Source organism: Nyctibius grandis, chromosome Z (assembly GCF_013368605.1).
Source record: "Nyctibius grandis isolate bNycGra1 chromosome Z, bNycGra1.pri, whole genome shotgun sequence".
Taxonomy (NCBI): domain Eukaryota; kingdom Metazoa; phylum Chordata; class Aves; order Nyctibiiformes; family Nyctibiidae; genus Nyctibius; species Nyctibius grandis.
Window position 1 is genome coordinate 28,856,818 of NC_090695.1, and position 15,954 is coordinate 28,872,771.

Below are 15,954 nucleotides of genomic sequence, written 5' to 3' on the forward strand. Positions count from 1 at the left end.
ACGCAACCACTCATCACTCCTCTGTCTACCAGACTTCCATGTATCCTTCCACAAAACCTTACTACCTTCTTGGATCACTGGCAATTAGAATTAAGTACAGGTAGTTCAATGCATCCTCCTCTTCTCTGCACAGGATTGCCATTTTGTGAGCCAGCTTCCCTGTTTCCCCCTCCCTGGGCTGTTGCTGTCATTCACTGTGTCTTTATGACAGCAAATGTTTTGATTCTAGATACAAACTTACGCACACATTAAACCCCAGAGAAGTTTGCCAGAACAGAACTTTTCAATGTTCCTTTCCTATGATTGGTAGCTAGTTACTTTAGATAAACCAAGACTTATGCAAGGAATTTTATTCAAGTGAGCAATATAATATCTTCAGTAAAGCTACTAATAGTGGGCAAAACCCTTGTTTTCAAAGGTGTAACCCTCACTTTCAAAGGTGTATGCTGAATCTTGGGCCATGTGCCTTCATCCTTGCAAGTGCTTACATCTATAAGGAGTTAAATCAGCATTTACTCTATACTGTAAATTGACAGTGAAAGTTTGACATGGACTAGTCTGTCAAACCTCTGGAGCTGAAAATACATCATACCGTCACGTTTTTAAAGTTTATATCTCCTTACAATTTAAAATTATGTGTGGTCAAGAGATTAAATACTTTTAAAAGTCACAGGCATTTTCAAAATATCACCAAAATACATTCAAGTTTTTGGAAAGACTTGAAGTAAAAATGTTAAGCAATTTTCCACAATAGAAAAAAAAATGGGTTTTCCTTACTTTTCTATTTTTGCTGTGCCATTAAAAAAGGGGGAAGGAGGAAAAATGGGAAGATATGTATCTTCTCAGACATTTTTTTCAAAAAAAACCTTTGCAAAAATGTATGCCTTTAGAAAATGGATTAATACTAACAACATGAATCACTTGCAGGACAAGACATTAGTAGATGTAAGTATTTGAAAATGACACTCACTACATCTGAATCGTGAACTAGAAGACTCTTTCTGGAAAAAAGCTGATTAATTCTTGCTGTAAGGTGAGATGTCAAATTCCACTGTGAGGTGGTGTTTGAGATGCCATATATTCTCATGGACTGGTGTTGGAAACTTTAATCAGATACTCTTCAGTGACAAAAGAATCATGAGAATCCTATCCAATATTTGTATCACTGTTTAAAAAGCCAACTGACAGAGCATAATTTTTGTCCCAACACTTTTTTAATTATGAAAATTTAATTTCTTTGGATTTCAAAGTCAACCTTTAATTATGGATGATGACACCATGAAAACATTCTGACACATGATGAAAGGGCAGAGTAAGACAGGAAGCCTAAGTGTCAAAGGCATTTAATTCCTTTCTCTGCTAGTTGATACCTGGTTGCATCACGCCCAAGCTGTGAACCTGCCAGGGCCTGTGTATACGTTTAAATTGGATATGAGTTCCTGGAAGTTTCTTGGGGCAGCTTCTATAGACAAAAAAACAAAAGATAATTCCATGCAGCCCACTCAGGACTGGCACTTTCCATCCAGCACATTGTTAATACCCACCCAAGCTGCAACAACCAGCATGAAACCCATCGCTTCTTCACACGTTTACATTCTGAAGTTGCCTGAAACCTGTAACGTTCAATGCCACAATACTCCTCAGTTAAAAACACAGAATAATAGAATGGTGTGGGTTGGAAGGGACCTTTAAAGGTCATCCATTCCAAGCCCCTCCCATGAACAGGGACATCTTCAACTAGATCAGGTTGCTCAGAGCCCTGCCCGACCTGACCTGGAATGTCTCCAGGAATGGGGCATCCACCACCTCCCTGGGCACATGTGATACCAGTCTCACTTGAAAGGAACCTCATTTTTTCAGACTGGTGGAGAATTTAGGGCGTTTACTTGAAATACGCTTAAAAAGAGAACAAAAAAAGGCAAAGCCTTTCTGGTTACGACAGAAACCAACGGCGCGGGCACCTACAAGCGGCGCTGTTTCCCCACACACGTTTCAAGCGGCGGGCGCCCGCTGCTCTCTCAGGGAGCACCCACGGGCCGCGCCCTGCCCTGCCCTGTCCTGCCCTGTCCTGCCCTGCCCTGTCCTGTCCTGTCCTGTCCTGTCCTGTCCTGTCCTGTCCTGTCCTGTCCTGTCCTGTCCTGTCCGCCTCACGGGTTCGCAGAGCCGGCGGCCCGCTACCGGCACCGGCCGCAGCGGGGCCGCCGCGGCAGCCCGGGGCCGGTCCTTTGAAACCCCGCCCACCTGCGCCGGCCAATCGCCGGCCGCAGGCAACGCGGGCGGGGCGGGGCAGCCGGTGACCTGCCGCCGTTGCCCTCTGCCCGTGGCCGATCTCCGCTTTTACCGGAGGTGAGACGAGGAGAGGTGGGGTGGGGTGGGGCGGGCCGGGCACGGACCGGGCCGGGCCGGGCCGGACCGGACCGGGCTGGGCCGGACCGGGCTGGGCCGGGCTGGGCTGGGCTGGGCCGGGCCGGGCCGGTGGCCGCCCACTGGCAGAGAGGCGGGCGCGACTTGCGTAGGCCCGTTGGGCGTGAAGGGCGGCTCGCGGGAGTGGTCGGCCCCCAGCGCGGCCCCGCGGCCTGCCCGCTGCCCTCGCCCCGGGGCAGGCTCCTCCCAGGTGCGGGCCAGGCGGAGGAGAGCCTTCCGCGGCACCGCCCGCCTTTCGCGCCGTGCAGGCCTCACCGGCTTCGTCTCTTTTGTGCTCCAGGGCACGATGGGGTTCGTCTTCTCGAAGTCCATGAACGACAGCCTGAAAGCGCAGCAGGAGTTTATGCTCATGAACTCACGGCTTCAGGTAACGCATATGCCGGCGACGCTCTGGAGGAAGGCCGCTGTACGGAGCGGGGCTTGCGGTGTCACCTGCTGAGGGCTGCCCGCGTCATGGGGTTAAAGGTGTTCCACTGACACACTCTGCCAGGTCCAGTGTGGTCATCTAACATGGCAGGTTCAGGTGTGTAAAGCACCTGCTCTCTGGATTGAACGGCTTTCTTGAAAGTCTGTGTTAACAAGTTGTAGAAGTGGAAACTATCCTTATGGTAGCCAGACCCTAAAAAATACAGTATTGGAAACTTCCCTTGAACAGTCCCCTGAAGGACAACTGGACTACTCCAGTGTTAAGCAACATGTATATGTTAAAGTGAATCGCTAACAGTGTGGTTACTAAAACATGGATACTGTTCTTTTAAAATATATGAGTTAAAGATGTTTCAACTCTTCCACTATGCAAAATCTTTCAAACGGATCTTTCTTTAGGTTGTTAGGTAACTAGGAAGGCACTACACACCTGTTCGTTGTTCTAGAAACCTCAGAATAAAAAGGGCATAGGGCATTGTTTATTCCCTTTCATAAAATAATAAAACAGCAGCAGAGAAAGACAAGGAAAACCAGTTGGACTAAGGTTCATGAAGTTGTGCTGAACAGGACTTGCAGTGTAGCATTAGTTACAGCTTTCTGATTTGTTGTTAGGTATCTTATGATCTGTAACTTCTTTATATACTAAATGCTAAAATGCAATCTGAAGGACTTTGCTAGAGTTTGTCCCTTTAGTTTTGCGTTTAAATTTAATACATGTAAATGTAAAATGTTTAAAGCAGTGATCGATGAACTTCCAATTTATTAAGTTGCCAGTAGATGGCATATTGTAGTTTTCAAAGCAGTGTGCAGATAGGTTTTGTAGGATTACTGTAAACTGAACTCTGGAAGTGACCCTGGAAATGTGGCTGAGAAGGAGGAAGATGGCATAAGGAAAGATGATATAATAAGATACTGGATAGCTCTTAACTGTTTAAAGAAAATCAACTTTTTGGAAGGTTTATAAACATCATTTTCTCTCTGTGCTGAGTTATATGTTTCTTGGATGCAACAACAAATTTTGTGTACGAACAATTTTTTTTTTCCCTATACAGAGAGGCTCCTTCCACCCCCAGAGTTTTTGGAAATCCAAATAATGGGAAGGTTTTCAGTTTGAGAGAATGATTGTGAAGTTAAAGTGGAGGCTTGCTTTATGATTTGCTTCTCTGCTGTGCAGAATGAAAGACAGAGTTGAGGAAACAGCTTGAATTCAGGCTAGCATTTGTAGGGTGCTGCAGACTTTGAATGGCAAACAGTCTTTGGCCTCTTGACCCCAAATGCCCAACAACTCTAGTTCTAGCTCAGATGCTCAGGCTAACATCAAAAATAGACTTTGAGGACAGTTACAAAAAAGCCCTTTCACGACTGCATACAAAATTTTTGTAAGTTGCTCTTTAGGAACATCCTGTGTTGTATTTCTTCTTTTTGACAATAATAGTAGTCAACATAGTAGATTTCTTTCTAGCACTACAAATGCCTGATCATATCTGATCTGTGTACTATGTTTGCAGACATACCAGCCATGTTAGAAAACCTGCACCTTTATAAAAGACATAAAGTGGGCAGTTATGTCAGGTGCAAAAGATGCAGTGGGGGCAAGGGGAGGACTACATTTTGTGTCATAAGGGGATGGAAGAAAATAGCTCCGCTCTGAGCTTAGAGAGAGTGTAGGGAAGAGGAAAAGACTGCCAGATATCTTTTCCATATGTGAGTAAAACCTGTGATGTGTCTGGAGTCTAGTGTTAGACAAACTACTTTCAGGCTATTTGTGGAAAATAGTATAGCCTGATTTTGCTTTTAGACAGAAACTGTAAGTTGAAATATCTGGAGAAGTTAGGTCATGCTAGGACCAGAATGAAATAGCTTAACTTAAAGCATTAGATATTCTCGTATGGTGAAATACTGGGATTTGGATGCTATCAGTTCACCCATCTTCCTTTAAAAACCATCATATTTATTAATAAAAATAGAAGCTTCCACTTCAAGCAATATGATGTATTTGCTGTGACAGAATCAAAAATACTGATTTGTTTTAAACGTGAATCTATCCCAAAACAACATGTGGGATCGAAACCTCTTGGAGCTTTTCATAGCTTCTGAATGTACTTTGGAGTACCCCATGGTTACACTGTTGACAGAATAGGGTTCTATTGCTACTCCAAGCCAATTGGTGTGGATCAAGAAGTCATGAAAATTGTTTCTCCTAGAATGCCCTCCCTACTAGCAGTGGTGGTGTGACACTGCTCAGAAACGAACTAGTAAGTCTTTGGGTTGGCCTGGAACAAAACACAGCAGGTATTGGTGACACAGTCAGAATCGGTGAAGGCTTCTCCTGTTCCTTGTAGATAAGGAGGAGTCATAACATAAAGTTACTGTAAATTGTTTGGAACAGGATTTTTGTGCTGTCAGTTTCCACGACAGAACACTTCTTTTTTTTCTTTTTTTTGAGAAAAAAAAAGGTATATTCTCTCCTCTGAATGGAGAGGAGATACAAAGATGTTCAGTCATTGACTTATCCTCTGTGGAGGATTGTAGGTTGGAAGGAGACTGTTGCAAAAATAGGAAGGCAAGTAACATGACAGAAGTTGGTAAAGAACCCTCCAAATCCCAAACGGGTGCATGCTAAAGCTTGGTCAGTTTTCGAGTTGCTCTGATGTGTGCTGGATACCCAAACCAGCTTGACTACTTCAGAATAAGAGAATGTTAAAAGGTATTGTAACGGTGTGTGCATATTTTTTATTATACCCTTCTCAGGACAACTCTGAAAAAAAGGGGTTGTGGCCTTTTAAACTGTATCTTAATGCTTTTTGGAAGAATAATAAAAACTCAGCTGTCAGTTTGCCTTGATGTTGAAGGACTTTCCAGTTATTTGTATTGTCTTGGTATGGCTCCAGAATGAAATAGCAGTCTGTATCAAGTGGAGACTGTTTATGGTAGAAGTTTGTTGAGGCTTCATTTTTATCATGAGCCTGCTCCTTAAAGTGTAACTTGCAAAATTCTTTCCAAACACTTAATATATCAGATCTACAGCTCAAGCCTAGCATATGGCCTTGCTAAGTGCTTTTGGTGTGGCTAAATGGGTAAGAGGAGGTTCCAGGTCTCAGAGTATTTATAGCAGATTATTTATTTTCATGAGATATGTGTGTGCTCTTAACACAATTAAAAGCAGGAATTTCTTGTATTTCTTTTGTTGAAGTGCTAAGTTCTGTACTTTCTGTTCTGGTTAGACTTTTATTCCTCGCCATTGTTTTCAATAACCCAAATGTATACCTTGAAAAAGCTATTTCAAGAGCTATCTAGTAAGAAAGCCATTTTCAGATGTACAAGGCAACCTGGAAAAAGGTACATGTTTTGAAACTGGTAACTAAGAATGCAGCAGTATTTGCGGCTGATTGTTCATTCCTTAGTATGGATTAGAACACTTTAAATAGAACTTTTTTTATTTGATATTTCTAGACAGTGACATTCCTTGACCAACAGGTAAGTCTCTTCATAGGAAACTGGCTGCATTCACATTCTTTGAAGCTTGCTAAAGACTTTATTGTGATTAGACAGGCTTAAGTACGATTAGTGCATAAGTATATTGTCTTCAAAGAATTAACAAAACCTTAAAACAACCTTGTCTATCTACATGCAGTGTTATTTAGAGTCATAAGCAAAATCATGTAGAAGGTCATGGCACAGTACAGATTAAAATTTTAAATTTAATTTCTTACTGTTAATAAATTCGATTCTAGGACTACATAGAGCAAAGCTTACTAAATTAACTTTGCACTACAAAAGAATATTTCTGTGGTGATATGTAAAAGACATTGTAAGTGCAACTTAAAGGCTTTTACTCTAGGGTATAGACATAAAAAAGACTAACCTCTTCTGTGAAATTTTTGCCAAGCTTTCTCATGCATGTAGAGGAATCAAAAATGCTTTCGCTTGTTTTGAATGGAAGCCTATTAACACAGTACTATGCCACTCCCTCTTCACACCCCACCTGCCCCCCAACCGATTAGATTTTCGTTTATGCCCTGCTGTTATTTTTATAGAAGTAATCCCTCTTTTGGCTCCAAAAAGTTGCTTTTCCTTGCCTTGCTTAGGAAGTTCTACACAGGGGAAACCAAGGCAGTTCCCAGGTTTCCTGTGTATAGTCTGTTTATGAGTACTCAGTGGACTATATGAAAGGTAACCCTTCAGAGGAGGTGGCTGAGATTTTGTTTTATAAGGGGTCTTTTAGGTTATTTTCCCAGTGATGATGTGAGAGTTGAATGACATGAAGATATCTTGATATGTGTGGGAATAGTGTGGCATAGTGAACAGTGGTTTCTAGTCTATGAAATTAAAAAATAAGTCCTCGTAGCATTTGAAATCCTTGGTTACTGTTTTCAATTATATCTCGATGTATAAGGTGTTCTCTTACTTAACGAGAAGAAATTTTTCATTGGAACTCCACAAAGAATTGGTGATACACCAAGTCCTTTAATGACTAGCCTTCTTACTCTTTCATTTATTAGCTTGCAACATCATTAATAATGAGATCTGAATTGATGACTAGTTTATAGTTTTGTTATATCACTCTTTTTTTTTTTAACATGAGATGACCAAAATGGGAAGGCCGTATCTGACTGTGATATCTTTATGCATAACTATCATACCTAAGGGATTAAGCACTCTCTTGATGTGGTCTAGCTATTGAAGTTTTCGCCTAGATACTGTTGTGGGAAAACTGTACAAAAAAAAAGCAATGAGGAGAAATAGAAATACTGATTTTGGTCAGAGAATGGAAGAGAAAAATCTGTTGTATAGGGGACTGCCTAGTGAAGTGAAATAAATGAGGGCAGGTCAGCTCAAAAAGCAAGAATTGTGTAGCTGGAGTTTAAACCATATGGAAAAGTTTAATTCCTAGCTTTGTTGAATAGCTAAATGTGATACTGATCAGGTTTTAAACAACGAACTGCTTCCTCCAATAATTTAGAGCAAAGGGAATGCTCTAAACTATTGCAGAGCATTTTTACTCTTGTTTTTAAAAAAAATGCAAAAAAAAAACCCAGAAAATGAAAAACCTCTGTGTTTTCTCCAAACTAAACAATAAATCACATTCTGGCATCCTAAAAATTTCTTCCTAGTGTAGCAGCACAATAGGAGCATTTTGCCATCATGGCAGATGTTAAATAAACAAGTCTAGAACATATGTGGTCCTTTCAGAAGCTTTTGTGAGTGTCAGCGTGTTGGAGTTTCTGCAGTGTTGATGGTTCTGGAGAAAGGAGGCCTTTGCATGCACAAGTACACGTGTACAGAGCCTGAGAAACAAGCAGGAAGAACAAGAGCTATTTCTGGTCACAACACTGCAACATCATGGCAGTAACTGAAACATAGTAGGATGGCTCATGCAACTGGAAATCTGTAATGGATAGATACAAGCTCTTAAGGAAAGACAGGGAGGGAAGACAAGAAGGCTCCCCATGATGTGAAGAAGCAGCTTGTGGGTTAAGGTTGGAGGAGAGGCCACAAAACATGACACTGCGGTGGGAGTGTGCTGCAGACCACTGATCAGGGTGACAAAGTAGAGGAGGCCTTTAAACAACTGAAGAAAGCCTCTGGATTACTGACTCTGGTTCTCATGAGACTTCATTCTCTCTAACATCTGCTGGAAGGGCCATAAAGCAGGACATAATTGAGTAAATTTCTGGAAAATGAGAGGGATAAATGTTTGATACAGGTGGGTACTGGATGGGCCATCCAGGGCTCGTGCACAGCTGGATTTGTTACTCACAAATAGGGAAGAACTGATTTGGGGATGTAATATCAAAGGCAGTCTTGGTTGTGGGGGCAAGATCAGGGGACTGAGGAAGGCAGGTAGCACAGTGCAGAGCCTGGACACTGGGAGAGCAGATTTTGTCTTATTCAGGGAACTGGTAGGTGAGATGCCACAGGAGGCAGCTCTGGAGGATAAAGGAGTTAAGGAAAGCTGACATGTTTAAGGACAACCTTCTCCTAGTGTCCCTGGCAAGACAGAGCCTCTGGCAATAATACAGGCTGGGGGCTGACAACTGGGGAGCAGCTCTGTAGAGATACCCCAGGGGACACTGGAAGACAGCAACCAGAGCATAAGCCAGCAGCAAAGCCTGACAGCAAAGAAAGTCAAAATGACCAACAACAAGGGCTTTATAAGCAGTAGTGCAGCCAGTAGGTTGAGGAAGATGACTGTTGCCTTCTGTTCATTGCTTTGTTGAATGCATTTAAATACTGCATCCAGTTTTTGCCCCCCTTCTCCTCCCCCAATACAAGAAGAATGTAGATGAAAAGAAGCAAGTTTAGCAGCAGACCATCAAGTTGGTCAAGGGCTGGAGCACTTCTTAAGAGGAGGCCAAGTGAGCTGGACTTACCCAGCCTGGAGAGAGATGCCTTCTGAGGTGCAGGATCTAACAGCAGCCCCCCAGGAACTGTGAGGAGGTTATCAACAAAGCAGAGCCAGGGTGTTACAGTGGTGGATTGTAGAAGGGTGAGAGATAGTGCATATACATGGAAACAGGATGGGGGGAGCAGTTCAGACTGAATATAAGGAGAATCCTTTTCCCCCACAAATACAGCCTAGCAGTGGGGCAAAGGCCTAGCGAAGCTGTGACACCTCATCCCTGGAGGTTTTCAAGACCTGACTGGGTAACGCCCACAGCAACCGGATCTGATCACATAGCTGACCCCTGCTCTGAGCAGGACCTGCTGTGGTCCTGTCCAACCTGGATTATTCTATGATGCTCTGATCACCATGGAAGCAGGGACAGACTGTGGCCCACTGTATTTTGTGGATCCTATGAGGCAGGATTTCCTCACGTCTGCTTCTTTCCAGACTGAGAATTGTGATGAGTTACCACCTGATGTCTGCACTCCTGTTGAGCACCACATGCACAGCAGCAATCTGTTGAAACAAGCTGTGACTTTGTCTAACTTTTAACTGACAGTTGTTAGATAGACTTTAGGTGTGTGTAAGTGATACTGATACAGAAGTAACATCACAAGAAAGGGAATTCAGAATGAAAGCCTCAGTGCGTCCTGCGTGTCACATTGCGAAAACTAAACAAAAATCTCGTTGTCTTGGGAATAATTTACTTGGTACAATCTCCTGTATATTTTGAAACTTTTATAATATATATTGCTGTATTCACAATTAAGTTTCCCCAACACTGCTTAATATTACGTATCCAGCAGTAACACGTACATAAATTGGTCAAAATCAGCAATTCCAGTAAAAAGCTATAACCATTACTTAGGCAAGGCTTCTTACAAAAGTCTTGCTTTAAGACTACAGCAGATTGGCTCTGCCAGACTTTCAGGGGCAGATCAGACTGATAAGAGCGGAGAAAAGGAATTCTTGAACAATGTCATTTTTAGGAGAAAGTAATACAGGAGGAGCCAAAAATCACTAAAAGCACTGGGGGGAAAAAGGGACTAGTTAGTGCTTAGGGCATATAATCGTTTATGTGGCTAACAGATTTGTAGTCGTTTTGGAATAGCATTTCAGAGTGATTTGGAGTTTTGTTCAGTTGAGTTTTGGGTTTTTTTTTCCCAGCAAGAGAATTCCTTATCAGACAAAAGGATAATCTTCTCTGTGGGAAAGCATAATTGCATTGAGGAGTCTGAGATAATCCTCCAAATTAAACTTTGATGGGAGCCACATAACCTTTGAGAAAATAAACAGGCTAGGAAAATAATGTACTTCTGACAAATCTTGTATTTACCCATAATAAAAATTTTTTATTATAACCTCCTGGCTGCAATATGAATCTCTGGATAGTCTCACTACCCTTCCCCTGCCATCCCTTCTCTCTCCCTATTTTATTATGTCAGACTTTAAAGTGCATTCTTCACCCCGGGTAATACTGGATAGTTAGGAAACAGCCATAGATCTGCTTTTGTAGCAGTTAGTCTTTGGGAGTTTACAGACTTGCTCCCTCTGTGGGCATGGGAAAGGCTGGTGAAAAAAATGTCAGTATCGAGTAAAGCTGGAAAAGTAAGGGGTTGATTTTTCTATTTTGACAATGCATTTTGTTTTCTGAAAATCCATGCCAGCCTCTTTTTGTTTTTCAAATATTTTCCCTCTTTTGGGGTCCACAATGTCATATAGGTTCATTTTGAGCCATGGGAAGAGTACATTATCCTATTCTAATGAGGGCCAGACACTGGTGTTGAAGCTCCTCTGCAGTTCTGTACCTAATTGGATACATTTATGCTCCTCTCTCTCCCCCGCCACCCTCTTGGTGTTTTTTGATTTTGTTTTGTTTTTTTTTAAGCTTTGGCAGTGATGCAAAATAATAATGGAAATAAAAACTAGAGGCATTTTTTCCCCAGTTAGTAAAAATTTTTGAGTTGAATAGCTGGGCAGATAGTATAAAGCATTGCTAGGGGAACTCATCCTGCAGTGCAGTAATGCGTAGTCTGACTTTTTAAAGATGAAAAGGAATATAACATTATTTTGGACAGAGCACAGAAATGCCAAAAACATATTTGACTCTTGCAGATTCTGTACCTGTAGAAATAACTTACTTAATTCATTCAAACTATGTATCACGAGATTTCTACTTTTGAAAATTACTCTTAAGTGTTCTGTGCTTTCATCTGTTCTTCAGCTCTTGCCTATGGAGAAAGACATATGCATTATACACTGTATGTATGAGCTATGGCACATGCATTCATGATTCAGCTTGAAGTGAAACTGCTGTTGAGTGTTTTCCATGTCTGCAAATGACTAATGTTCTCGGTCCCATAAGAATATGCTTTTGAACATTACTTTATAACATTAATGTGTAGACATTAATTTCATTAGATTGTAATTTGATGTTATAAAAGATGTGTGACAAAAGTATTTGTATTTAAAAAATGATCAAAAACGGAGTGAAAGCATAAATGCAACTTAATGTCATTTTTTTTCTTTCCTCTACACTGTCAGCACTCAGAGGCAAAACATAGCATGATTGCATTACTTTCCTGCCAGGGTTGCATTGCCTTAAGAGATTTGCATTGAATGTCAATAAGTTAAAGGATTGGGGCAGTTTTCTCTTCATGTTCAACAATTTGTCCTTAAATCTGAAAGGAAAGTATAGCAGTACCCTGTAGCAAGCTTCTTAATTGACCATGTCTTATGACCAAATTATATTAGACTTTTTTCTGAATTAAAGTAATAATATAGTAAAAAAATAAAGTCAGACCTATTATAAGTGATGGAAAAGGACCAGAACATTCAATTTATATCCAGACACTCAGCAGTTTCTCAAAATAAAATCTGGCCATAATTCAACAAAATGTTGTGTCAAATTTTAGATTGGAGGATTGGTTTAGTATTCTGATTGTCTTGATGAATTGGAAAATGCCTGCAATAATAGGCAATGGTGTAATACGTAATAGAAGTAATGTAATACTGGTAATATAATACCAGTCCAGAGTATTATATCCAAGAAGGAGAAGTTAAATTTATTAACTGGGTATAAGTGACTAGACTTCAGGAGCTTAAAAAAAGACCTAGGTTTTATATACTTGTGCATATGAACTGAGTCAACAGCACAGATTCTTGTAAAAAGCAAATATAATTGTGGATTTATTAACCAGGCGATAAATTACTCAATTTGCACTGCTGATTACTTTGCTGGGAGAAAGATTTTGATACTTCTTTCAATGAGCAGACAAGTTGTGAAAAGTTCAGAGCGTGGTAGTAAGAATAATAAAGGCATTAGAACCTATGAGGAAAGGATGAAAAAATCGTATTTGTCTGATGCTATAAACACATCTATTATGAATTTTGTGTGCATTGGTGGTGTTTTTTAATCCACTCATTTTTCTCATACATCCTAGAGATACTGAGTCTTTTCCATTGCAAAGGCAAGCAAGCAAGAATGGGGATAAATATTAGGAGGCTTTGAGTGCGTAACTGTCGTTATATGTGTTACTAAGAAAGGCACTGAAATCTGTCACTGGTGGTCTTGATTGGGATAAATAAATATCTATTTCAGCTCCCTGATTTTAAGCTAACTTTAAAGAGCTTCTGAACATGCTTTCTAGCCTTATCCTCATGACTATGCAAACACAGAAGCTGAAGTACCTGAACAGAATGCAGGTCCAGTTAAGCGAGGGCTGGCTGATATGTAATGACTCTTTCTTCTGGATTTATTTTGCACTTAATGGTGTTTCTTTCTTAGCAACATCTCTTTTCCAACCTTACAATTTCTAACCAGCTCAAATACCTATGTAAATGTGATTTTTTTTTTTTTTTTTTTTTTTTTTAAATACAGATAATACCTGTTTTGCAGGACTTAACACTGATTTCTGTGTGAATGCTATTATATCGTCTTACAAGTGAGATTTTTTTATCTAGCAAAGTTTCAACATGTTATAACTTCATTTATATTGGTGTTTGGTTTTCATCTCAATGTCATTTTGAAAATGTACACAACAATCGTAAGGTTTATATTTGCCCAGTAAGAAATAAGTTTAAATCTTTCAACAGGAGTTTTAAGTTTGTTTCTTATTGGGAAGTATCTGATAAGCTAGTTATCCTCCTAGTGTTTTTTGAAGTTCTTACTTTTTAAGAAACAGAAGTTCTGTGGTAACATATGTGACAGGATATAGTGCAAGAGACTGCTGAAGCATTTTAAACGTTTGTTCAAGTGAAAAATGAGATTACTTCTTTAGCTTATATAAAGTACAAGCAGTATTTTTACCTGCATAGTTAAGAAGATAAATGTTTTCTATACAAATATGTACACCTTACTTAAGTTATTGTTTTTGTGAGATTTGCATCGAATAATGGATCTTACTGTCCTTAGGATATACAACTTTGCTGAAGTTCCTTTATTACTGCAGATACTGAGAATTTTGTGAGGGAGAAATGAGGAAAACCTGACTTATTTACCAGGCCACTTGATGATCTCTTCTGCCCTCCTCTACCCAGTTAGTTTTAAACTGGGAAAGAAATTGTATTTGAGGTGAAGTTTTTATATGCATAATTTTTATTTCAGTTAAATTAAAAATGTATTAAGAGTGTAAAGATGCTATTACAAGGTAGGTCAGTAGGAGTTTCATGACGAACTAGACATAGGGCGACATTCTTTTTAGTAATTCAACTTTAAGACAAACGCAAAATGTTAATGAAAACCAGAGGAGAACAAAACAAAACTTTTGAAAAGGGAAAATATTAATGTCTGTTCGATGTGTAGTAGACTAAGAGTACTCCATCTTAGACGAATTGACCTAATAAGCCTATCATTTTGTTCTTGGTAGGGACCTCTTATCTTTTACATGTTCCTGTCCTTATCCTAGGATGTTTTTTGAGTGATGAGCTAAAAGTAGGAATCGAAAAGAGAGTATAAGAAAGTATGAGTAAGCGCAGGGGGAGATGCTCTTTGTTTTATTTGAAGATGAAGTATATTTGCAAATAGTGTTGTGGGATTCTCTTGTTTTTTTCCTTAATAAATTCAATTAACCCCTTACTCAGTCAACATACTATTGAAGATTTATCAGTTGATCATAAAATGAGGTGGCTGTTGAAAGGCATATGTGTGCTATGTTTTGACTCTTGGAAGGAAGAAGAATTGCTAATGTTAAAATGCCAATGAGTTTCTGAACAATAAAACTTCTTTTCATGCTTTATCACTTTCATTGATCAAAAAAAGAGAACTGACACATGCTTCTGCATAGGCTGCTTTCTATAGAGTTCTTCCTGTGCCTAATAAAACTGCATGATGACATTCTTTCCATCTACAGATTTGCCGAGTTATCTTTACTAGTAAAAGATCAGCCACATCCATGATGATACCTGAAAAATTTCATTTTTCCTAATGTCTTAGACGCTGAGTAATTTTCTGCAGGGTTTTGTAAGTCCCTCACCTTTTTCTCTCTAAAGTTTTCACTGAGAATTAGTCAAAAGGATTTTTTTTCTAAGTTCTATTACAATGAAAACAATTGTTCCCTTTCTTCCGTGTGAAGTAAAATGTAAGCAAGCTTTCCCTTTCATGACTACTGCCGTCCTTTTGCCTTTGGGATGGGAAATGTCTATATTTGTTTTCTATTGACAAGATACTAGTAGCGCTTATGGCATCTCTAATGCATTTGTCTTGAAGCATTAGAAAAATTGTTTTGCCCCTTAGGTGATCTGGGCTTAATTCAGGAAATAAATGCTCTCTGGTAACAATTCTATATCCTTATTAGTTTGCGTGCATCAAATGAAACAGAACAAGATGAATGATATCTGTATTGAGGAAGATTAGAACAATCTGTCTCGCAGCAAAAAAGCCAGTTTGGTTGGTATTAGCTGGGAGATGGTATACCCTGCCTGATCACTGTAAAGAAATACATGCAGTGGTTTACAAAGAGCAGATTTTAATAGCTATTTCTAACATGCAAGCACTACCAGCAAAAGATGCAAAACAGACTGATTGCTCCACCAGTAATGAGACAAATGTTACTTAAATCTGTTCAGTTGAATCAGTTCTACCAGTCTTTTTGCTGGGAAACATCTGTGACTAGTACATACTGTCATGAATGCAGCTTGCTTAGGTAAAACTTTTGTCTTGCTTGGAGGTACACCTGCAGCTAACCCTTACACATGTAAGCTTAGGTTGTTGGAGGGGATTTAACTGACTTCAAAGAAAAAAGGCCTTCTGAAACTGTCTGCTTTAACGCTATGAATTTTCCGTAGTTCCTTCCTTCTTAGTAGAGCAAACCTACCATTTTCATCATCAGCTGTTAAGTCCACTGAAGTTGAATCTGGCCATTTACTTGTTTTTCTATTAAATACTATTTCTTGAATGCTAAGTTTAAAAAAAAAAAGGGGGGGGCAGGAGAGGAGCCCTGTATTGAGCAGAACTCATAAGAGCCCAGGAGGTACAATGGATAAGTAAAGAGATCCTATACCTATTTTAATTCCGTAATAAAAATGGTGTCAAGAGAACCACAGTAATTTTTGCAAGTCAGAATCTGAAATGGGTAGGAAGAAACATATTTGCAGGTTTTATTGGTATTAAACACCCTTTCATATCACAGACATTCATATTACAGCCATTTCTTCTGGTTTTCATTTTTGATTCAGTTCTCTGAGTCTTTATTTCTTTTTTAAAAAACAGGTTGATG

At 39.8% G+C, this 15,954-nt stretch overlaps 1 protein-coding gene across 3 annotated transcripts in view; it reads left to right on the forward strand.

Annotated features, from left to right (window-relative positions):
- The first annotated feature begins 2,272 nt into the window (after nucleotides 1-2,272).
- The window catches only part of PLGRKT (plasminogen receptor with a C-terminal lysine), a 31,690-nt gene continuing 18,008 nt past the window's right edge, over nucleotides 2,273-15,954 (forward strand). Inside the window, exons 1-2 of one of the 3 annotated variants that reach the window (XM_068423944.1) lie at nucleotides 2,273-2,346; nucleotides 2,705-2,791. In XM_068423944.1, coding sequence (XP_068280045.1) covers nucleotides 2,711-2,791 — 81 coding nt within the window. In that variant the 5' untranslated portion in view covers nucleotides 2,273-2,346; nucleotides 2,705-2,710. Of the gene's footprint in view, nucleotides 2,347-2,541; nucleotides 2,615-2,704; nucleotides 2,792-15,954 lie in introns of those variants that run through there. The other 2 variants (XM_068423945.1, XM_068423946.1) reach the window with 2 other exon arrangements.